This window comes from Hipposideros armiger, unplaced genomic scaffold, assembly GCF_001890085.2.
Source record: "Hipposideros armiger isolate ML-2016 unplaced genomic scaffold, ASM189008v1 scaffold_1585, whole genome shotgun sequence".
Classification (NCBI taxonomy): domain Eukaryota; kingdom Metazoa; phylum Chordata; class Mammalia; order Chiroptera; family Hipposideridae; genus Hipposideros; species Hipposideros armiger.
Genome location: NW_017732935.1, coordinates 3,918 through 29,458, shown reverse-complemented (window position 1 = coordinate 29,458; position 25,541 = coordinate 3,918). Strand labels below are relative to the sequence as shown.

Here is a 25,541-nt window from a genome sequence, read left to right as displayed (position 1 = left end):
TCCTTTCATCTGAGTTCTTAAAATCCCACTAGGTGTTTGTTTGTTTTTAATTAGTGAAAAAAAAAAACAAAGAAATTAAGATGGAAATAAATTTACTCACACACTGTCTGAAATTTCTGCCAGATCACTATTAGAATTTATGATATAATAATGGTCAACTAAAATACACACTTTTAGTAATGTTGATTGAGTGACTATTCTGGAGAGGCTTTGACTGTGAGGAGAATGTGTGTTGAGAAACAATAAAATAAGTAAGATCTGGGAGACATGTCCACTATGAATATGAAGAAATAAGTGGCCAGCATATGAATAAAAGTAGCTTTAAGTGATCAAATTAAATATTGTTGTCCTGTTTCAATCTTAGCCCAGTGGGATGGTGTTTGGTAAACCATCTTTCTGGGACTGTAAAAATAGATATTTTTGTCCTTATCTCTTTCTCTTGCCGGAGTTAATGATGGAAACTGAGGATTCATTTATATGTTATTTCAACTGATACTTCAGTTGGTGGCCACTCAACATTATTGGTGACAGAGCTCATGCTTTTGTCACTTCCTGGTACAAATTTTATGAATTCAGAGCAGAGTGTAGTTTGCATATTACAAGAGACTCCCCTCTTTCCAGAGAGAGTCTCCAGCCAAGTACTGGTTTTTATAGCCAGTCTCTACTTAACATCTTCCAGAGTGATAGCAGACTTGGAGGAAAGGGATTCTAGGTTGACTGGGCTTGACAGACATCTAGCTGTGTGATTTTTAAAAGACTATTATCACCATTGCCATTTTTGTGTGTTTTTTGTATTTGCTAATTCTGCCTCTCATGTTAAAATTAAGTTAGTAGGGTGCTGCTTTTGTTAGCATTCTAATTCAGAGTTCTTTCCCATTAAACCATTTTTTAGTACATATTAAAGAGACTTAGATATATTGATTTCCATACTCCTCTTGAATTATTCAAGATCCCAACTACTGACTATGTTTCAGAATGGAAAACATAGATTAGAACATTTGAATTCATACAAATTTATTTTCTTAAATTAATTTTTCAGTTTCAAAACGAGGGTGTCTATCCATCAGGAATAAATATGTGTGAATAAATAATGAAAATAATCCCAGGGTTACTCTTTATCTATATTTCATTTATTAATTAAGGAGGTAAACTGTGCCAGATCCAGTACACCTCAGGTACATAGAATGGTATCATAGTGCATAAAGTTTGTTCTTTTCTTTGGGAATTTTTCTCTATGATAACCCTCTTTCATCTTCAGTGTTACAGTGACTTCTCTTTTAAGAACCTAAAGACATTGATTGAAATTATGATTCCTAAATTTTGAGTTGATTTCTCATTGCCTGGAAATGAATAAAACAGTAGACTTCTCGAATAATTATCACAGAGTATGAAAAAAATCTAACATACTAAAGATATACATATATATAATAAAAATGATGAGTAATGTTTCTAGATTTTATATTAGCTTATTGTTATTTCTCTGTATCCGAACCAGCCAGACTTCTATTCATTTGTCATTGATCCTTCATTTAGCTAAGATGAATGTTCTTGAGAAAGAGGCTACTGACTTAATATGCTCTTCAACACCAGTATATTGCTACTACAGAAGGATATTTGTGGAAAATATTGAAGCTAGGAATACAAAGAAAAAACACCAAAAATAGTAGTGTAATGAAGAATTGCTTAATAAGAAATACTATCTGGAATTAATATTGATAGACAGCCGGGAACTTTTGTCATACTGGTGAGCAGTGATCTACTTTGATTCATGGAGGACATAATTGGTTTAAAGTCTTAGATCAGTAGTTCTCAACTGGGGGCAATTTCAGCCTCTAGGGGACATTTAGCAATGTCTGGTGACATTTTTGGCAGCCACAACTGGGGAATGCAATTGGCATTTTGTATATAGAAGCCAGGGATGCTGGTAAACATGCCCCAGCTACCCCCACCCCCTGAAATTATCTGGCCCCAAATGTCAATAGTGCCAAGATTTTGAAATCCTGCCTTAGACAATGAACAGGGATATAATAGGTATTAATCTCATATATAATGTTTTCATGTGTACTAATGTCTCTAAATAACCCAGTACCCTCAGTTATGTGGGTAGACTCTTTCTCCCCATGTTATTCTTCCTTATTTCCTCTCTGTTACTTCTACATGTCTTTAATTGTGTGTGTGTGTGTGTGTGTGTGTGTGGTTTTTCAGTCTCTTCTATTTCTCTTTCTTTCCTAAACTGCTGTTTAGCTTCTATTTTCAATATCAGCAATATCTGAATTGAGTCAGTATCTTTAGCTCCAGATAATGAGTATACTTTCAATTATTCACTGACCTGCCTGAGATTTCAGAATTCAAGTTCCACTCATCTAACAGCATTTTCCTAATCTCAGTATTAACAAGATGAACTTTACTATTATATCTGGTAAAAAACATCTTGCTATCCAAACAAAAATAAAGTTCTTTTGTGGTTTTTATTTACTAAATTATGTTCATTAAAAAATAAAAATAGGGCTGGCCAAGTGGCCCAGTTGGTTAAGAGTGCAAGCTCTGAGCAACAGGGCTGCTGGTTTGATTCCCACATAGGCCAGTGAGCTGTACCTGAGCTGAGCAGCCACTGGGCTGCCAACAGGTGGCAGGATGGTTCAGCTGATGAGAGCACGTGCTCCTAACAAGGTTGCCGGTTCAACTCCTGCATGGGATGATGGGCTATACCCACCCGCAACTAAGATTAAACATGGCACCTTGAGCTGAGCTACCCTGAGCTACTTACAGGTGGCCATATAGCAACTGGACTTGGAGCTGGCTAGCTGCGCCCTCCACAACTAAGATTGAAGGACAACAACTTGGCTGTTCCCCTCCCCCAATTCCCCAATAAAATCTTTTTTAAAAAACTTAAAAGTATATGAACTATATGAAAAATTCCCAAATATTACTGGCAATCTCTTTTTCCTCAGGGGTTGGGGTTTTCCTTTAACAAAGTTTGTGAAGTTTCACCCACGCAGCGCCACTGGCAGCAAGCCAGTTTCTCTACCTCGCATTGCTATACAATATAATGAACTAGCACTAAGTAAATGAAGGTGAGGTGGAACAAAAGGTACAAAATTCTTCAGACAAGTGTAAAAACCAGATTTTATATCTAGCAAGGCTGGCATTTAAATTTAAAGGCTAGAAACAATTTTGAACATTAAACAAAAATTGTGGAATGTTGTTTCTAAGAGTCCTTTTGAAGAAACTATCAGAACAAACTTCAATCACATGGAGACAGAAAAACCAGGATGGGCACTGAATAGTAGATCAAAACTATATCTATGACTGAAATTAATGTGGAGATTGTCATGAACAGTATGAATAGCTACATGCCTTGACAACACAGAAACTATAGAGCTACATTCCTTTTTGATTTGGTGGGACATTCAATTTGGTGGGACATTTACTGAACCTCTCACTAAACAAAAATACACATGAATAAACATCTTTTGAAATACTTTGATGAGCTGGCAAAAAAAAAAAGATAGTGTAGAATACTGAGAATCTAAAAAACGCATGAAATTGGGAACCCAGAGAAATCAGCTTTTATGGTGAGGACTTCTGTTCTGTTTTCAAGCCCACGAGTGCTGGTGGTAAAAACCGAGATGCTTAGGAGGCAAAGCCCAGCTCACTCAAGGATATATTATATTATACAACAAGATGAGATCTCAAAGACTATATTCTCAGGGTGAAGGATCTTTAAAAACTCACCACCCAAAAGGCTAAAAAGAGAAAAAGGATTGTAAACTATAAGGGGGCTCACACAGATTTTTTGAGTTTGAATTTACATGATTGAATACTCTGAATCACTGCTAGCTAATAATTTTGTTTACAGTTTCTGGTTCTAGAGTTGTAATGCCTCCTGATAGAAGCAAACACAAATATCCTTTATTTTAAAACTCAAAGTATCCTACAGATACACTTTGAAGAAATAAGAGCTTATAGTCAAACATCAATGAGCACTAAGAAAGCAAAGCTCTGTGAGAACCAGAAAACAACAGAAAGAATCAAAACCACAACAGCTCTACAAAATATAAATTAAGTATATTTAGTATCTTGAGAGAAATTAAAAAAGAGTAGGAAATATGAATAAGAAGGACACTATAAAAATGAACAGGAAAATGATAAGAAAAACAAAGATAACTTCAGATTCAGAATGAAAATTCAATAGATGTGTTTAATTGAAAATTAGACACATCCAGGGAGAAATAGTAACTTAGAATATAGAAATGAGGAAATTATCAACAATGTAAGGCAGAGACAAAAATGGGATAGAAAGAATGAAAAGAGGTTAAGAGACATTGAGAAATGAATAAAAAGTTCTAACCACAGTTTTTCAGAAGGAGAGGATAGACAAAATTTAGCAGAGGCAATATTTAAAGAGATAATGTTGGAAAATTTCCCAAACTAAGACACCAACCTCCATTCTCAGGAATCCCATCAAAATGTTAGTAGGATAAACTTTTTTAGATGCACACATCATAATGGAACTGCAGATCAATAAAGACAACTGAGTAGATGTTGAAAGTAGCTGCAGTGAAATAAGTCAGACTGAGAAAGAAAATTCCATATGATCGCACTTATATGTGGAATCTAAAGAATAAACAAACAAACGAAACAGAAATAGACTCAGAGATATAGGGGGAAAAAATTGATGGTTGCTAGATGGGAGGGAAGTGGGGATGGAGGAGAAGGTAAAGGGATTAGAAAGTACAAATTAGTAGTCACAATATAGCCACATGGATATGAAATACAGTTTGGGGAATATAATCAATAATGTTGTAAAGATTATGTAACGTGCCAGGTGGGCACTTGACTTATTAGGAAGACCACTTCATAGACTGTGTAGCTGCCTGACCACTGTGTTATACACCTGAAGCTGAGGTTGAATAATATTGAATGTCAACTATAATTAAATATATATGTTAATTATACATATATAATATATATATTTTTTCACAGGATGTGGAGTACAGCACAGGGAATGTAGTCAATGGAATTGTAACAGGCATACACGATGTCAGAGGGGTAGTAGGTTGGGGGTGTTATCACATTGTGAGGGGTATAAATGTCTAACGATTACATTGTTTTATACACTGGAAACAAACAAACAAACAAAAGCAGAAATTACTCTCAAGGGAAAGGCAGTTAGGGTAACAGCTGACTTTAACAGCAGAAATGTAAACCAATAAAGAAGTGTAATCAATGTTCAAAGAGAAAATCAAAATCAACTCTGAAAATAATATAAAAACATCCTTAGAAAAACAGAAACAAAATGTTACTAGCAGACAATCAACTAAGATTTTGTAAAGGATATGCTTGAAACAAGAAAGTGATCACAGCTGGGAGGTTTGAGATGACAGAAAAAGAATGGCAAATATGTGGGTAAATATAAATAAACGTCTACTGTATTAATTATCAATAACAACAAACAAAGCTTTGAAGTTTAGAAAAAGTAAGAACATGAAAATAACATTTATGTAAGTCAAGACTTAGTGTGTTTGGAGTTAAATGTACTGAAGTCTTTATGTTTTTCTAGAAGATGGTAAGGATACTGATTTACTTTTCACCTTGGTGGCTATCAGTTTTAATAGGTTATGCCACATATATAACACCAAAATTTCATTGGTTTTATACATCAAAAGTTTATATTTCTCCTAGGCAAAGCCTGTTGCAGATTTGGGGACTCTAGAGAACACCAAAAAAAAAAAAAAAAAAGAGAAAGGTTAACATGAAAAATAGCAAATAAATTATTAGAATGTTATTTAAGTTAAGTGAATTAGGTTCTTATATTATTGTAGGGATATGTTATCCAATATGGTAGCTATATGTGACTTTTCAAATTTAAAGTAAGTAATTAAATTTAAATTTTATTTCCTCAGTTCATAGCCAATGTTGAGTGCTCAATAGTCACATATGGCTGGTGGCTACCACATTAGAAAGCACATTTCTAGGGTTCATATTTATATCTTATATAATAAAATAATTTCTGGAATTCTTAGGTGAATCTGTTAGGTACATATTATGAGCAATGTAAAATTAGTATATGTATATTATTCCCTTCTTTAACTCATAGGGATGAAAATTATCTTAATTTTACCTTTATACTGTTTCTACTGCTTATACTTCAGTTATTTCATTACGGCTATAATAATATGTCCTCTAGCGCATTAAACAAGAAAAGCTGATGAGTAGGAGTTTCTGGGTTAGTGCATTTTAAAACCGACTTGAGACTTGAAAGCTTGGCTTACTATAAAATCCTTGTAGTATACTTTCTTTAAGTTCTTTGAAAATATTGTTCTACTTTTTAAAACAAATTTCTGTGTTGCTATTGAAAGAAGTCTGATGTTAACCTGAAAGGCACTTGTAGGTAACTTTTTTGTTTTTTATATGGAGGTCCGTAGAAATTTTTACATTTAAAGTCCTATAGTTTTACTATGACATGTTTCAGAGTTGATGATTCTGGGACAACTGTCCCTCAATACTCAGTTTTGTATTAGAGGAAATGCAATACTTATAGTTTAAATATTTGTTTTTGCATAACTGTAAGACTGCTTTCATTGGATACAGAATAGCAAAAGAAGATAAAGAAGAATTAGAGGACTTCTACTGCCTGGTCTCAAGGCTTATTATAAAACTACAGTAACCAAGACAGTGTGGTATTGATGGTAAGGATAAACAAATAGATTGATAGACCAAAATATTATTTATGTGAGTCTGCGCAGAAACAAATTCACATAAATAGTAAATTGATTTTTATTAAAGACACCAATATAATTCCCTGTGAAAGCAAAGTTTTAAACAAATGATGCTAGAGCAACTGAATATTCATATGGGAAATAATGAACTTGGACCCCTATCTCACTGCACAGATACGGTTAATTTGAGTTGACTCATAGGATCTAAGTGTAATAGTTAGAAATATAAAGCTTCTAGAAGAAAACATAGAATAATATGTTTTCTTACATACTTGGGATAAGCAATCATTTCTTTAAAAGCACAAAAGAAGCTATAATCATAAAGAGTGATAAATTAACCTTAAAATTTTTTAAGTTACTTCTCATCAAAATATACCAGTATTAAATTAATAAAAAAATCACACAGTGAGAAGAAAATTTGGAATCTCTCAATCTTTGTTTCTCTCCCAATAAAAATTAGGCCAAAGATTTGAAAATATGCTTCAGAAAAGCAGATATACAAATTATTGGTAAGCTCATGGAAAGATGCACAACCTCATCAGTCATCTGGGAAACAGCTCAGGACATGGGATCATGTGCTCAGGCAGAACACTCTCCCACTACTCTGCAGAACAGGCATGAACTTGCCTCAGCAAATTTCAGAAGGGAAAGAAAATGGTTTATGCAGTGCCCCCAGGAGCTTATATCCTTGATACTACACACTGCCATGTAACTGACTCAGTTGCCTCAAAACTTCTCAGCAGCCCTTGTCAGTGGGTTAGACCTGTAGAAGCCTGATAAAGGAGGTGGTTTGTAGTGAACACACAATGCAATATATAGATGATGTGTTATAGAAATGTACACTTGAAACCTATATACTTTTACTAACCAAAGTCACCCCAATAAATTTAATAATAAAAGCCAATTCACCCATCAGATTATTGAGAGTGTCGGGGGGAAAGACACTCTGGGTGTGTGAATTGTTACAGTCATTTTAGAGGACACTTTGACAATAATTATAACATGTGAAATGTGTAAACCCTTTGACCACAGGAGTTACACATCTGGGAATCTATTCAATCTATTCCATAGAAATACTGACACATATATACAAAACTGTGTGTGTGTGCATGTAGAGACACATACAAAAATATGCATATACATACAAAGATATGTATGTGCATATATACAAACACAGACATATATTTATATGCAAATATATATATATATGTATATATATATGTGTGCATGTATTCATTACAGATCTGTTTGTATTAGCAAAATAAAATGAAAACAGCCTAAATGTTAATCAAAAAAAAGAGAGGGTAGCTGAAATATGAGTCTGGATTGGGTACTTTGCCTATGAAAGGTACATTTGCAGGTGAGTCATTCACTATCTCTAGGAATTGACTAATTCTGAGAGGGGCAGTCTCTCCAGAGCTGGCAAGGACCTATGATGTCAAAGCATCAGAAATACAGAAAATGAAGACATGATTAACACCAAATGTTGGTGAGTTGGTGGAGTAACGTAAGTCTCATACATTGCTGTTGGGAATTTAAAATAGTTACAAATTGGTAATTGCAATATGGCCTCAGGGATAGAAAAAGATAGTCCGAGGAATACAATCAATAACGTTGTAAGCATTTCTTAGGGGGCCAGATGGACCAATGCCCTTTTGGGGAGTCCACTTCATAGTTGATGTAGAGGCCTGACCACCGCATTGTATTTCTGAAACTGATGTTGAATAATACTGTATGTCAACTATAATTATATATACATATAACCTCGGGACACGGAGTAGAGTGCGGGAACGGATTCAATGGAATTGTAATAGATAAGCATGATATCGGGGGGGGGAGGGGATGGGGGGAGGGGGGTTGTTACTTTGTGAGGGTGAAAAGGGTAACTATTGCATTGTTCTGTACACCTGAAACTAACAATAAAAAAATAAATAAATAAAATAAAATAAAATAGTTCAATCCCTTTGGAAAACTGAATGGCAACTTCAGGAAGATGTAACCATACATCGATCTTATGATCTAGTAATCTTACTCGTAAGTGTTTAGCCAAGAGAAATGAAAACACATATTCACAAAATGACATACAGTAGAATGTTCATGGAAATATTATTCGTAGCCTAAGATTTGAAACAACCTAATGTATATGTGTATAACCCACCTTTTGGATTATATACGTATAGTAGAACATTATTCAGTAATAAAAAGGAACAGCTGCAGATAATGCAACAACATGCATGAATCTCAAAATTATAATGCTGAATTTAAAAGCCAGATAAAATAGAATACGTGTCCTATGATTCTATTTTTATAAAATCCAAGGAAAAGCAAAACGAGTCTATGTTGGAAAGTGATTGTTTACTATGGTGTTGATTGCGGGGGAGGATGACAAGGATCACAAAGCTATTTTCTGGAGTGACGGAAATATTATACGTCTTGCTTGGAATAGTGGTTCTTTGAGCGCATACATGTGACAGAGGTTATCAAGTCCAACACTTACCTGTGCATTTTAATGTATATAAATTATATTTTAAGAAATATAACCAAGACTATATTTTCATGCTTGCTTGTAAATACATATAATTTCTTGAAGGACACAATACAAATTAATATCCACTTTCTGTTGTGAGATGTGGGGAGAAATGGACATATGGAGGACTGAGATGGGAAGGAGAATTCTCATTGTACAAATTATTTTTTGAAACACATTAATATATTGTTAAAAAAATAAACACCTTTGAAAAACCAATTAGGTTTAAAGCAGAATGTCTAACTTCCAATGTTACCTTTCCTACTTATCCTCATCTTTGTAAATTACAAAACCATCCACTCAATTTGCCATTCAAAGTCCCAAGTTATTCTTGCTTCCTCACCTCTCATATCCAGTCTATAAATAAGTCCCCTTGACTATTTCTCCAAAATACATCTTTGGTATAAATTACTTCCTCCATCTCCTGTTGTACCTCCTAGCCTAACCGATCGTCATCTCTTGTCTCTAGTACTTCAAACGTTCCCTAACTGGTCTCCTTGCTTTCACTCTTTGCCTTCTATAACCCATTCTTTACTAGTAACCAGAATGATATTTTAAAAATATAGATCATATAATGGTACTCCTCTGCTTACATCTCAAATAGAATGAAGACCAATTGCCATTTGATTTATATCTGTCCCCTTATATCTGGCCTCTACCAAGCCTCATACTTTTTTTTCTTCCATTTGTCCACTACTATCTTGCCACACTGGCCTTTCTGCTTCTTTCTTCTCCTTTTTGCTTCTTAGTGCACCATCCCCTTCCCGTTTCATCACCTTTTACCAGCTCTTTCTTCAGATCTTCATATAGTGGGCTTATTCTAGACCTTCAAATCTCAGTTGAAATGCTACCTCAAAAAAGCTCTCCCTGCCCAGCTCACCTAGAACAACAGTCTGTTCCCCCATTTCTTTATAGCATATCATTCTGTTGTATTTTTATCATAGCACTCATCACTATCAAATAGCCACTTTCTGGTGTGTTTGTTTATTGACTGTTGCCATGCATTAGAATGTAAAATCCTCAAGAACAGGAACCTTTATTTCTCTCATTTAGTGTCACATTGTTAACACCACATTACAGCCTAGTTCATGATTTTAGCTCTAAGATTATCTAAAATGATAGATTTTCCCAGTAAAAATAAGAAGTCTCCATTCTGTGGACTAGTTTAGATCATCAGGTTAATTTTATTTTAAGTATTGTGGCAAAATTTAAGAAGCAAGGTCCCAGATTATGTCTGTAGTTGTGGAAAAAAAATCACATTTCAAAAGTTTGATGGCAATAAAGATTGTAAAATACTCCAAGGTGGGGATTTTTCTCCCCATACGTTTCTTCATATATTTCATTTTTTAAAATAAATAACTTTCTTTTAAGTTGAGTTTATTTTTATATACGATTTTACAGAATAAGCATTGCTATGTCTCTCTGTTTTCATGTTCATTTCCTATTTTCTTGATTCTGTCTTTGCATTTGTTCCTGTTCTTGATTTTTCCCTCCCTTTTTCTCTATATTTTTTATCTTTATAACTTTGTTTATCCCTTTCTCCCTCTACTTTTTTCCATTTTCCACTCCCCTTACTTCTCTTTCTCTGACCTGGACATAAATTAGAATGAAATATGTTTGATTGTATGTATTTAAATTTTTTTATTGCAAGTATTTTAATGTTTTAAGTTGTTAGAAAATCTCTTTAAAACAAAATCAGGTCTACAAAAATGTAAGTTATGTTGCCTTCTACCATGACTCAATTATTGTTCTTCTGTTCAATATATTTAATTGAAAAAGAAATAGTTCCTCATCATTGCTTTAGCAGTACATACAAGGCAATTATTCCTAAAATGACAAATGACAAATACCAAGACCACAATAGGGTCTATTTTGGAGAACATCTCCTCTAGAGGAATTGTCAGTCTTACAACATGCAGTTCTTTTTTTCTAAGAAGGATTATGCAAAGGAGTCTTTGTGAGCACCCCTTATTTACTTTTTGCCTATCTCTTAGTCACCAGAAATTATGTTGAATCGAACATATTTACCACCTATTTGACCATTTCCTTTCTTGGTATTTGAATGATTTCCTATCAGTTATACTATTTTTCTCTTTTGAATTGCAGTGTAAAATATAAAATTACCTCCCTTGGCTTTCTACTCACCAGACCTAATAAACATGCTTTCCATTCCATTATCTCTGTCACTGATGGAATATTGATTTTAGAGCCCACAAGTGACAGTATCTTTTCAACTGATATATATTTGTGTGTTTGTACCTAATTTAGATTAGATCACTAATCTAAATCTTTGATTATATCTTGATGGCATTCTAATAATTCCCATTGTGAGTGTTCTAGAGATTTGTTAGCCTTCCAATTCCCAAACCACATTTTCCATTGCATCACAAATTGGTTGTGTACTTTAAAATGTAAGAGGCCCCTTTGTGACAAGAAATATTTAAGAATGAAGGCAGAAATAACCCTTCCATTAGGAGATGATGCCTGCTGTGAAAGTAGTTTACATTGCTAGGGAGGTAAATGTTTTTGTCATTCTTCATATTTATAAGGAACAAAAAGAAGAAATAAATGGAAACATCTTACAACTCTTCAGGTGGGACACCTGCTATCTTGGGATGTAATGGTTAGAATTATAGTAGAAATAGATTAATATATGAGATTTGAATTCAAAATACAGCAGCATCTTTTATCTGTTTTTAGTATTGTAGCTCTAGTTCCTCCTGATATTTAGAATTACTTTATTGAGAATATGTACAGCCTTTATTAAAATACCAGTTGTCTTGGGGATGTTAATACTTGATCTTAAATTTACATATCACATATGAATGGAAAGAAGTGAGGGATGTTAGATTGTAATGAATCCCATCTGTTAAAGAGTCAATACACGAACAGAAATGCATGATGGGAATAAAACACAATGCACAGTGGAAGAACCTGCAACTCTTACTTTTAGAGGTACTTAAAGGTTTCTTCTATGTCTTAAAGACAGCCTTAATGTTTAAAAGAGTGTGAAATAACCAACAGTATAATAGTCTGTAAGATGCACACTACTCAGGAGTAAGTAGAGAGGGATTCCTGATTTACTCTATAACAGCAGGTTCTATGCATAGAAGGAATGATAAATATTGAAGTTAATGAATGCCTAAGTAAAGAAGGAAGGAAGGAAAAAAGGAAAGAAAAAAAGGAAGGAAGGAAGGAAGGAAGAAGGAAGGAAGGAAGGAAGTGAGGGAGGGGGAGGGAAGGAGGAAGAAAGAAGGAAGGAAGGAAAGAGCAGAGAGAGAGAGAGAGAGAAGAAAGAAAGAATGAGGGGGAGAAAGAAAATATGAAGGGAACAGAAAAGCTAATTTGGATGGTGCCATTGCTAAATTTTTATGCTTCAATGTGTGTGCTAGAGCGTGTGTGCACATGCACACATTCACACATACGTGTGCCTTTGTGATGTAAAATACTTTTTTCATAACTCCCAGTTTTGATTATACATGGCAACCTCTGTTAATAGTTAATATATTTGAGTTTTGACATACAAAAAGCAGATATTTTGATGTTCTGAATAGTTGGGCCATTGTAAATATGATATTTTCTTGATTTGACATTTTATTGTTTTTCTCTTCCTTCTTTCCTTCTCTTTTATTCTGTCTCCTCTTACAGTTAAAATGAGTGGATCCTTTTACCTTCCTCTTTACACTTCATGTCCCACAACACTATTATTAGGTAAATGGAAAAGTAATCGCAGTTTAAAAGGTTAAGAACCATTGCAAAAACCGCAATTACTTTTGCACCAACCTAATACCAACAAGTGTGCCATGTACCTGAAAGCATGTGAAATATTGTTTCATTTCACACTGTAGTATTTTGCTGTAGTTCATGAGTCATCAAGTTTTAAAATTTTTTCATCTCAACAATAAACCATTTTGAGCATGCATAAACAACATATATACCTTATTTCTATATTATGTATTCAATTATGATTCTATACAAACTATAAAACTTTCAAAAATAAACTTCAAAGAATGAGATATAATAACATATGTATAGAAATTCTACTATTGTTGTTTTCATACCAATAAAATATAATGTTTGTTTGGCGAGCACATTACCAATTTGGAGACCACTGTACAGATCAGCTTCAGGTCTAACGTTCTCCAGAATGATTAGAATTCTTTTTATTTCGACTAGGTTGATGTATTGATATTCTATAGAGCAAAATGGAATATTTCAAGTAAATAGAGTTTTTTCTTTTTTAAAAGCTTTTTAGGTCAACATTTGTGAGGTATAATTTGCATACAATAAACATACCAATTTCTGTATAGTTCAATAAATTTTGGCAAATAAATAGACAATTGTACCATTACAATCAAGATACGGAACAAACCTGTTACCTTAAAAAGCTCTGCCATTTCTTTTTGCTGTCAATCCCCACCTCACCCTCCATTCAAATAAAAACGTGAAGAACTTGATAACTGTGGTTAAGTTTCTTCTTAATCAGAAAAGTTTTAATACGCCTAATACAAATCATAAATCCAGGGCAAGGTCATTCTAGACTCCCACATGAGAGAACAGTTAAATAGATGCACAGAACTGAAGCAGAAAAAGTGTGGCTTCAAGACCAGGGTGATAGACAGTTACATAATGTTGAAAAATAAAGGACGGTAAAGCTTTCTTAGGTTGTGGGAGAGTGAGGGTATAACATAGATGTGGCATACACTGCTTTTACTTAGAGAAGAACTATGATCTAGATGGAAGAGATAGAAATAAACTCTGTACTCCTTGATGTTCTGTAGGCAGAGGAGATGGAAATAGAAAATAGCACAGTGGTGAAGGAATTCATCCTCCTTGGTCTGACCCAATCTCAAAATATTCAGCTCCTGGTCTTTGTGCTCATCTTAATTTTCTACCTCATCATCCTCCCTGGAAATTTCCTCATCATTCTCACCATCAGGTCAGACCCTGGCCTCACAGCCCCCCTCTACTTCTTTCTGGGCAACCTGGCCTTCCTGGATGCATCCTACACTTTCATTGTGGCTCCCAGGATGCTGGCGGACTTCCTCTCTGAGAAGAAGGTGATCTCCTACAAGGGCTGCATCACTCAGCTCTTTTTCTTGCACTTCCTTGGAGCAGGGGAGGTGTTCCTTCTTGTTGTGATGGCCTTTGACCGCTACATTGCCATATGTCGTCCTTTACACTATTCAACTGTCATGACCCCTGGAGCCTGCTATGCCCTGCTGATGGCTCTGTGGGTTGGAGGCTTTGCTCATTCCATTGCACAAGTGGCCCTTATTGTCCGCTTGCCCTTCTGTGGCCCCAACCAGCTGGATAACTTCTTCTGTGATGTGCCACAGGTCATCAAGCTGGCCTGCACAGACACCTTCGTGGTGGAGCTCCTGATGGTCTTCAACAGTGGCCTGTTCACCCTCCTGTGCTTCCTGGGGCTTCTGGCCTCCTATGCAGTCATCCTCTGCCGTGTCCGTGGGTCCTCTTCTGAGGGGAAGAGCAAGGCCCTCTCCACATGCACCACTCATGTCATCATTATATTTCTCATGTTTGGACCTGCCATCTTCATCTACACTCGCCCCTTCAGCACCTTCCCAGCTGACAAGGTGGTTTCCTTTTTTCACACAGTAATCTTTCCATTGATGAATCCTGTGATTTACACACTTCGCAATCAGGAAGTGAAATCTTCCTTGAAAAGGTTATTGAGTCGATATATGGTCTGCTGAATGTATTTTGTAAGTCAAGAAGGGGGAATTGGGCTGCAAATCATTCAACAAATATTGCTTTTAATTGAGTGCCTCCCATTTGTCAGGTATTATTGTAAGCAATGAGGGAGAGCTATGTATAATGAGAGAATAAACTTGTAAGTTTAAAGAATATAAAACACTAAAGTGGTTTGTTGTATAATAAGTAAGTGTGACAGATTTAAGGGTTAAATTTTATCTGACTGTTAGGGTCAAATTATTAAAGTCTTTTAGGCTGAGATAAGGAGTTTTATTCTATGCTAATTGCAGTAAGAGTTCCTCTTATTATTTTAGGCAAGAGAGTCACTCATTCACAGTTTTTCTTCTATAGGTTTAGGGCATCATCATCAAGATTCTAAGCAGAGATCAATAAGCTGCGAAACATCATTAAGAGTCAAATGTTATGCTGCATAAATATTTTTGAAAAAGCCTACCTCTATATGCACATACAGGGGTGCAAAAAAATGTATATAAGTGGACACTTTGGTCAACTTTGCTCAAGCAGTAGTTTGCGATAATTAGAAGTGTCTGGATGCTGATGGTAACCACTTTGAGCACTTATTGTAATTGCAGAAGTGAAACGTGACTTATATTCATCTTTTGTTATCGGTATATATTGAATATTACAATTTTAATAGTCTTTTCCGTTCTTAAAATGCGTATACATTTTTTAGGCACCCTCTGTATAGTTTTTTCTTTTTTTCCTCAAAAATTTGGTAGATAAAAAATGAAGATAATTAATTTTATGGAAAAATATCATGAAATTATTTTACTTGATTTTTTTTCAGAGCTTTATGATTATGACTAATGGGTTTTTACATATTTTCCCTGGATGTTAAACCTTGTCTTTGGTTGATTTCACTCTGATTATTACAGTGATAGTTAATTGGTACTACAGATTTGTTTGAGATTGCATAAATAACTCTGGTTATTTTTATTATAATGTGGTTTAATACAGAAAATTAGATACTTATGAAGTCTTTTAAGGGATAGAAAATCATTCTTTATGCTGGGCATCCAGACATAATTGCCAAAAACCTGCATAATTGTCAATAACCTCCCACATAATTGTCAATAAAATGAACCTGTCCATTTATCTGTCCCTGCAATTATCAGGAGACTGGGGAAACTAGAAGCCATATTACCAGCTCCTGGCTGAAGGAAGCCCTCACTTAGCCATGGTCTGGGCTCTGGAGAATGATATGCCTTTCGTGTTATTGCCTTTCTCACCAATTAGCTTTTTTCTAAATTTGAGCTTTACATGAGCATATTTGATATGAACCCTAGATACAAAGGTCCTAGAAGAATGTGTTTATATGTTCACAGTTTCTTTGGAAAACAAAATAAAGCAAAAAATAGCGATAAAATACACAATGATAGTTTTACAAGCTTGGAGATGAGAAAGTCAGTGAAGTATAACATAAAAATAGAAAATGAATAGAAAAATAGTTATATTTGACATGTTAAAAATTATACGTGTAGACAAAAGGTATAAGAGTGATGAAAATATGCCCACCACATATGGATGTGCAGATTATTTTCTGCCTAATTATAGAGATTTGCATGGAAATTGAATTGAATGTTCCCTTCCTACCACAGGATACTACAAGGGAGCATCCGTGCATAAAAATTCAAAGGCTGTTAACTGAAGAAATTGATATAAATGATAAAAGGTTAATTCACTAAATACACAAAGAAATGTTAATCGGTGAATATGAAATAGATACATACTCAGAAGAAAATATTGGCAATTGAAAATACTAGTCAATAAACGATGAAAAAATAAAAAGGCTTATAAACATAAAAATAACTTTATTCTGAAAAACTAACCATGAGAATAAAGACCATCTATTCTGGTTAGTTTGTAGAAGAATGTTGCTCATATATTATCACCAATAAGAAAAGCACAAAATAAAAATTTTACTTTTCTATGAGGCTATCAAAGAGTGGATGAAGCAAGGAAGCCTTATCATATCGAACTCCAGTGAGAGACAGGCCTGCATAGTTAAGCAGAGGTCTATGGCAGCTTCCATATCTGTGGGCAAGTATCTAGTCTGGATCTAGGCAATGGAGGAGTGATCTGCCATAGATTGAGGTATTTTGTAGGGATGAGAAAAAACAAGCTGAACTTTAAATGACACATGGGATGTAGACAGATTAGGATCTAAAAGAGGCTCCAAACACAGAAATAAATAGCTCACTTTTATAAATTTCTCCTCCACTCCCACTGGCACATATATCAGTAATTTGCTCAGAAAAGGGGCAGTACAGTAAGAAAGGAAAATCAGAGGGAATTTTCACATTCTCAGACATTACTGTAGTGGTTGGATGTTGATGTCTACAGAGTTGAATCCTAAGGAAAACAAAACTGTCTGAATTGTGGCTCAAACCTCTCCCAGCTGCAAATACTGACAAGGTCAAAGAAGTAATTTCTTTAGTGGCCCTCTGGCAGATGTTGGATTACCTCCAAAACTAATCTGAGCTAAATTCAATACAATTAAAGATGATTCCAAGCCCTAGTTCAATTAGACCTTTGAAGGGATTTGAATGCTTAGATCCTCATTTTAATTTCTGAATGGAGGAAAAGCCTTTAACTTTCTGAAAAACTAAGCAAAATAAAATTAAATATAATTCTTCATCTTCCACTAAATTTTTAAAGAGTGTTAAGAATATCATTTAAAAAACTAGAAGCTATGCCAAGAAAATAACACAGGGAATAGCATCTCATATTTAATAGAAAAATATTGATGGACAAAGACTATCAGTTGAAATATACGATGGAATTATCAGATGAACCATATGATGGAATTGTCAGACAAGGACTTTAGAAAACTATTACAAATATAGTTAATATGATAAATGGATAAGGAGATGAGGATTTCAGGAGAGAAGTATAACCTTAAATATAAATAGATATGGTAGAACTAAAAATAACAATATTTGAAATAAAAAGAAATTTCTTAGATGAGCTGAACAGCATTTTTAACACTACAAATAAAATGACTGATGATTGCGAAGATGGGTTATTTGAAATAATTCAAAGTAGAGGATAGAGAGAAAAAAAATTTTAAAAACATGAATAGTGTTAATGTACTTTGGGGCAATATCAAATAGTTAAATATATATGTAATTGCAATTCCAGAAGAATAGGAGAGAGAATGGGACAAAAATCTAAAGATAAAACTGCTAAGAATTTCCTAAATTTCATAAAATCATTAACCCACATATTCAGGAAACTCCAAGCAGTAAATATACAAATAATACCATGTGTAACAGGTGTTGACCAAATAGGGAAAAAAATATGTGTGTAAATATGAAAAAAGTCTTTTTTTATATTTTCTTATTTACTTTGAAAGGTAATTAACTGCTTAAGTGAAAACTAAAGTACTATGGGGCTTATAACTTATGTAGAGGTCAAATATATGACAACAATAGCACAAAGGACTTAAAGAAAGATAAAAATTTATATTTTTGTAAAATACTTAACATTCCTCATGATGTATTCTTGAATAACAATTTAAATTGATTGTAGTAAGTTAAAGATGAGTAATGTAATCACTAGTGCATCCACAAAAAATAATACAAGGAGGTTTATCTAGACAGCCTTTAAAGAGAAAATAACCATTTGATGTAGGGCAAACCATTTTCTCAAGAGAAAGTGACCTCCTAAATAGGACCTGAAAAGATGTATCATGATGTTGGTATTTGTTGTTTATTCACTTTTACTCTGCTCAGTTAAAACAAAGATGAGAAACTTTTTGTTTTTCTATTGAAGATTATTAAAATAAAAAGTTAATTATGGATCAGAATGATTAAATCCAACTTAATGTTTTTTTTATACCTGATTATAATTTAAAGGCCTGAGAATCAGGGAAGTTGATGGCAGAAATTCCAGTCCAAGGGCCAAAGAAGAATGAGATGAAATGTTCCAGTTTAATCAGTGAACCAAGGAAGAAGGGGCAAATTCCTCTTTCCTCTGTCCTTTGTTCAGTTCAGGCCCTCAGTAAATTGGATGACGCCACCCATGTTGGGAAGGGCAATCTACTTTACTGAGCTCACCAATTCAAATATTAGTCTTATACCTGCACTCTCAGACACACCAGAAGTCTTGTGTAATCTTGGGACCACATGGCTAGTAAAATTGACACATAAAATTAACCATCACACATGGTATATCGTTTTCCACCCTTATACTGTGTCTTTATATTTAAAAACCAATTATCTTTTAAACAGTATATACTTATATCTTGCTTTTTTATACAATCTGAAAATCTCTTTTAACTGGCACGTTTGGTACATTTACGTTTAACATAATTGTTCAAACATAAGTTTGTGTCCACCGTTGGTATTTGTTTTGAATTTGTATCATCTTTTCTTTGTTCCTTTGCACTTTCTTTCCTTCCTTGTTTTGGAATAGTTGAGTATTTTTTAATATTCCATTTTCTCTAAGAAGAATTATGCCTTGGAATTCTTCACGAATATTATTTATATTCTCTTTGTTTATGGCTTCATCACCAGCAATATGCTGAAACTTACATACGCTTTACTGACTGGGCCACATGCTTTCAGGGCCAGAACAATAGTGAAGCTTAAGTGGTGAGTATGGCACTTGCCTTGAGTGCAAAATTTAAGGGGCTGAACAAAAAATCTTAGCAATAGAGATCAAATAATATTTAATCAATATTTTTTAAAAATCAAAATTAATTTTAAAAAATCCATAATGAACAAAATAAATACCAAATTTTAAATAAAGTCAGGATCAGTAATAGTACCATGCTGAGCCATATTGGAGCCTGAGACAAAAGGAAACATCTGTCATGTTGATGTCTTTATTTAAAATATTTGATATTCTGTTCATAATTTTTATATTAACTTTGATCTTTAAAATATTCCATTAAAATATTATTTATGTTGATTATTAAGGTTTTTAGCACCCTGGCAAATTTTGTGCTTGAGATAAGTACCTCGAAGCAATGTGAGAAATATCCTTCATTTGGAATCATTTTATCTGATTCTAATGCCTTGGCTCAGCAATTCATTAACTGGCAAAGTCACTTAGCTTTCACAAGTCTGAGCTTTCTTTAATCAAGTAGAATAATGTGTGTTGACTCTTTGTACTTAAAAGGGGTGCTAGGTGAGGATCAAATGAGGTGATGATGGAATTAATAAGTAACTCATTCAAGTATGTTTAAACTAAAGCTAAATCTGAAAAAATTTAGATGTGAAGAGGTAGCTCTATTAGACATTTCTCCAAAAAGGCCATACAGATGGCAAACGTACAGATGCTCAGCATCACTAATCATCAGGCACCTCACTTGCCTCACCCTCATCCTAGCCCCGCTTGAGATATGTATATATCCCGACTATAGAAAAATTGCGTTTGTTTCTCACATATCTCCTTTCCCAGCCTCACTCTCAGCTTATCATTTTGCTTCCTATTTCACTGAGAAAGGGGGCGGAAGAGAATTCCTCAAGCTCCTGCCTCTACATCTACCCACACACCTGCATCTGGGGCCGTGTTCCTTTCCTCTCTCCTGAGACTGGCTGACCTGCTGTGCTCCGAAAAGGTCACCTCCTCCATCTGTGCATCAGAATCCATCCCCTTTTTCTTACTAAGAGCAATTTCTCTGGTACTTCTCTTCCTCTCTTCTGCACCATTAACTTTTTTCTCCTTATTGGATTTTGTCCCTTAGCATATAAACACATTTCTTTCATATTAAATAAAATCTCTTTGTCACCTTTCTTCCTTCACACAGTACCTTATTTATCTCCTTCCCTATGGCAAAGCTCCACAAAAGTTGTTAATACTTAAGCAAATTAATAAAGTTTTAAGATCGGTTTTAAAAACAAAAGCTAAGCAGAAAACACAGAGTTCCTATATAATCTGCCCCCACTACATATATATATACTTGCCCTATTAATATCTTGCATTAGTGTGGTGCATTTGTTACGACTGATGAACTAATGTTGATAGATTATTTTAAAATAAAGTCCATAGTTTACATCAGAGTTCATATTTTTTGTACAGTTCTATGGATTTTGACAAATGCATGTCATCTATCCACCATTACAGTACCATACACAGTAGTTGTACTGCCCTAAAAATCCCCTGCATTCCACCTATTCATCTACCCTCAAGCCCCTGGCAACCACCGACCTTTTTACTGTCTCTATAGTTTTGCTTTTTCCAGAATGTCACAGGGTTGGAATTATACACTATGTAGCCTTTTCAGGCTGGCATGTTTATACTCTCTGCTTCCAATTTCTTTTCTTTTCAACTTACCCAGTCATGCCAATGAAACAGTTCGTGTGATGATCACCAATGATATCAATGATTTTTGTTCTTTGTCTCTGAGCAGCATTTGATCTCTGAGCAGTCCTGCCTTCCCAGGACTCTCCACTTTCACAGTCTCCCCTCTACCAAGTCAGCTGTTCCCTCATTTTTTTTTGAGAATTTCTCCTTAGCTGCCCATCTGTCTCGGTTTTAAATTCCAACTATATGTTGATAAATTTTATACATATCTTTCTCATGAACTCTAGGCTCTGATGCTATTCCTAGTAGCATATGCCACTCACTGCCACAGCTCTAATTTGAGGTCTTTATGTGACCTTCTGCATAACTTCCCGGACTGACTCTGACCTTCACCACTCCCTTTTCCCCACCCCACAACGAATCTCGGTAAATTGGAATTCCATCTTTCCAGCCTCTGGTCCCAAATTTTGGATTCATTTAAGAAATATTTTCTCTGCATAGAAAATATGTAGCTAATATATGGGCCCCAAAACACTACTTGCATATTAATTTGTTCATCAACACAACCCAAAAAGATGTGCAGAAAACCCCATAAATAGTAGATAACATTGGGGAGTGCTATTAAAAGGAAAACAAGGAATTTAAAGTACAACTATTGTATTTAAATTCTATGTCCTCTGAAATCTCAAAAAAATGATTTTTGTGAATAAATTTTAAGTTTACCTTGTTTCTAAGAGCTCATATATAACTAAAGATGTTAGCGATTTATCAGGCAAATAAATGCCACATACTTTGCTGTCAGAAAATAAAAGAAATATTTTCTCTTAATTCCATATTTAATCTATTAAGAAGTCTGGATTAGCTCTGCAATCATAAAATTGCCAGATTAGATAATCTCTCCCTCAAATTCTACCACCTAGGCCAAAACCACCATCACCTCTTGCCTACAGTATGGTTGAAGCCTCTTCACTGGTCTCCATTTTGTTCTTATCCCATTTTATTCTCAGCTGAGCATTCAGAATGATTTGGTTAAAATACAGTCACATCATTTCCCTCTTCTCAAAACCCTTAATGACTTCCATCTTACTTAAAGTAAGGGCTCAAGTCTTTCCTTGTTATCTTTAAAGGTCCATGTAACCCTGTCTATATGCCCCAACTCCTACCCCTTTTCTCTCCCTTTCCTCTAATCCTTCTATATCCCATCTCACTCGCTCTGTTCAGCCCCACTGGCCCCCTGATCCTAGAATAGGCCAGGTTGCCAGTGCCCCTCCAAGGACTTTTGACTGATTGTTTCCTATGTCTGGAATGTGCTTTTTCCCAAGATATTGGTATGAGTCACATCATCATTTCCTTTTTCAAATCTCACCTTCCATGTGAGACCTCCTCTGACCACACTAATAAAATTTGCCAACCACCCCCACACTACTTCATATCCCCCTTCCCTACATTACTTTTGTCCACAGTACTTATCACCTATTAACATGACATATGTTCTACATACTTATTTTATTGCCTGTCTTTTTCCACTATGGTATATAATATTTATGAAAGCAGAGAGTTGTTTGTTTTCTCTACCGCCTGGCACAAAGCAGGTGCCATAAATATTTATTAAATACATGAGTTAAAGAATAATGTGAAAATTACATATAATTCCACAACTCAGAAATATCTAACATTAAAATTTTGTCAGTTTTACATGAATGAACACATTATTTTTATAAAAATTGGATCATACTATACATGTAGTTTATAATTTGTTCTTTTCTCTAATATTAGAGGCATATTTTTTAAAAGTAAATACAGATTACAATACTCTTAAATGACTATGAATTATTTAATTAACACTTTTATTATTATTTATTTAAATAACCCCCTGCTTTGTATATCGAGATTTTAGCTATTGTAAACTCAGTTTTTCACACTTATTTGATTATTTCTAGGGAAAAATTTTTAGGAGTACAGTTACTAGGTTACAATGTATAAACACTGATATGTAGTGATATTCTGTCAATTTAATTTTCCACCAACAATACATGAAATTTTCTGTTCTGTTTCTAAGAGTAGTATTTTATTTCTTTTAAAGATTTGCCTTTGAAAAAGACAAAAGTATATTTATTATAGCTTTCAATTGTGGCTATTGCCAACACTATCAATTGGTTCAACATATTTTTCACATACTCAATTTTTATGTGAATTGCTTACTTTTTAAAATTTTTTGTTAAATTTATTGGGGTGACATTAGTTAATAAAATTATATTGGTTTCAAGTGTACCATTCTATAATACATCTATATATTGGTTTGTGTGTTCACCACCCAGAGTCAATTCTCCTCCCATCACCATATAGTTGACCCCCTTTACCCTGTTCTACAGCTCCCCTCCCGCCTTGTCATCTGGTAACCACTAAACAGTTGTCTGTGTCTATGAGTTTTTGTTCCTTTCTTTGTCTTGTTCCTTTGTTGCTTTCAGATTTATATTCCACATATGTGTGAAATCATATGATTCTCAACTTTTTCTGACTTTTTTCACTTAGCATGATTGCTTACTTCTAAAAATAGGTGTGTTCATTTTATCCATTTGATTTGTATCACCTATTTATATATCAAGTAAATGAACTCTATCATTTATGTTTAAATTTTTTAATTGGTTCTTAAAATAAAACCAGAATTTCTGCTTCTGATCAAGATGGAGTGGCAGGAGCTGAATTTAGCCTCCTGCCTGAAACAACAAAATAATGGACAAAATCTACAAAACAACAGATTTCAAGACACTAAACTTCAGGTAACACATGATTTAAAAAAAAAAAAAGGCAACAACAAAAATACCCAACCAGGTGAGCTCTGTGGTTGCCCAGCTTATATCTGAGAGGATTTCTGGGGAACAATGAAGGAAGAGGAAACTAGGAGGAATTGGCAGACTGTGTTAAGAAAAAAAACCTGAGTTTCTGGGTCCTAGAATCTAAGAAGCCCTAGAATCTAATTATTTTTCTTGTAGAATGATATTAGAAACCATAGTCTGAGTGCTAGTTTTGTTTCTAGGTTTGTTTCTTGCTACGGGGGTGTCATTATTTTAGGACATCTTAGCTAACAGGGTGACGGAATATATGTGTGTGTACTAGCCTTCACATGTACACATATCTATAATCTTTCTGTCTGTAACAATCTGTATCTATTATGAGCTAAACATGAATTCATACTGTCTCCAACTTGAATCTGTTACTCCACGGATCTTTCTAGCTTCTTCCCTTTGTTTATCTGTAAACTCCCACTCCAACAATGAGAGACTTGAATGCCACCATCCATTATCCATTTACTTAATTGTTCCATACCAATAGAAATGTATATTGCAGCATCAAAGCTGTTAACCCACAGCCAATGGGAAACAACTCTATCAACTAGATTAGTCTTACAGATCCCACTGATTTCCTTAATTACTTAGGTCAGCCCCTTTTCTTCCCATCCCCTTCAGTGAAGTCATTTCATACATTCGTTACTTTTTTTTTTTTTTTGGTCATAGTCTACATTCCATCATGGGATCCTTCAACTTCCTAAATAACTTTTTTTTGATTTGCAATATTAAGGTTCATTCTTATGCTATAAAGTTCTGGGGTTTTGATAAATCCATAATGTCATATATTAATCATTGCAGTATTATACAGAAAAATGTCACACTCTAAAACATAGCTATTCAACTGTCCCATCTTCCCCCTGCACTTTTAACAACCACTGATTTTTAAAATTCTCTCTATAGTTTTGTTCTTTCCAAAATGTCATACATTAGAAATCATTTAGTATGTAGCCTTTTCAGACTGGCTTCTTTCACTTAGCAATATGCATCCTAAATCCATCAATTTTGGGGGGGCTGGATAGCTTATTTTCTTTTATTACTGCATAATATTCCATTATGAATGTACCACAGTTTGCTTATTCATGCACCCACTGAAGGACATTGTGGTTGCTTCCAATTTTGGCTATTATCACTGAAACTGTTATAAACATTCATGAGCAGGATTTTTTGTTTGTTTGTTTGGATAAAAGTTTTCCAATCAGTTGGGTAAATATTTAGAAATGTGATTGCCTTGCCAAATGGTGAAACTCTTTATCTTTGTAAGAAGCTGCCAGACAAACTTCCAAAGTGAGTGTTCCCACAAACAAAGAATGAGTGTTCTTGTCGCTCCATATCTTCAACAGCATTTAGTATTGTCAGTTTTTTTGGACTTTCATTTTTCCAATAGGGTTGTAGTAGTACCTCATTATTGCTTAATTTGCAATTCTCTAATGACAAATGATGTCGAGCATCATTTAA

The 25,541-nt window shown here is 34.4% G+C and overlaps 1 protein-coding gene across 1 annotated transcript; it reads left to right on the top strand.

Annotated features, from left to right (window-relative positions):
• Positions 1 to 14,039: 14,039 nt before the first annotated feature.
• Positions 14,040 to 14,966, top strand: LOC109377853 (olfactory receptor 4N5). Its single transcript, XM_019634328.1, has one exon. The coding sequence runs from the start codon at positions 14,040 to 14,042 to the stop codon at positions 14,964 to 14,966; it is 927 nt and encodes a 308-aa protein (XP_019489873.1).
• Positions 14,967 to 25,541: the final 10,575 nt, after the last annotated feature.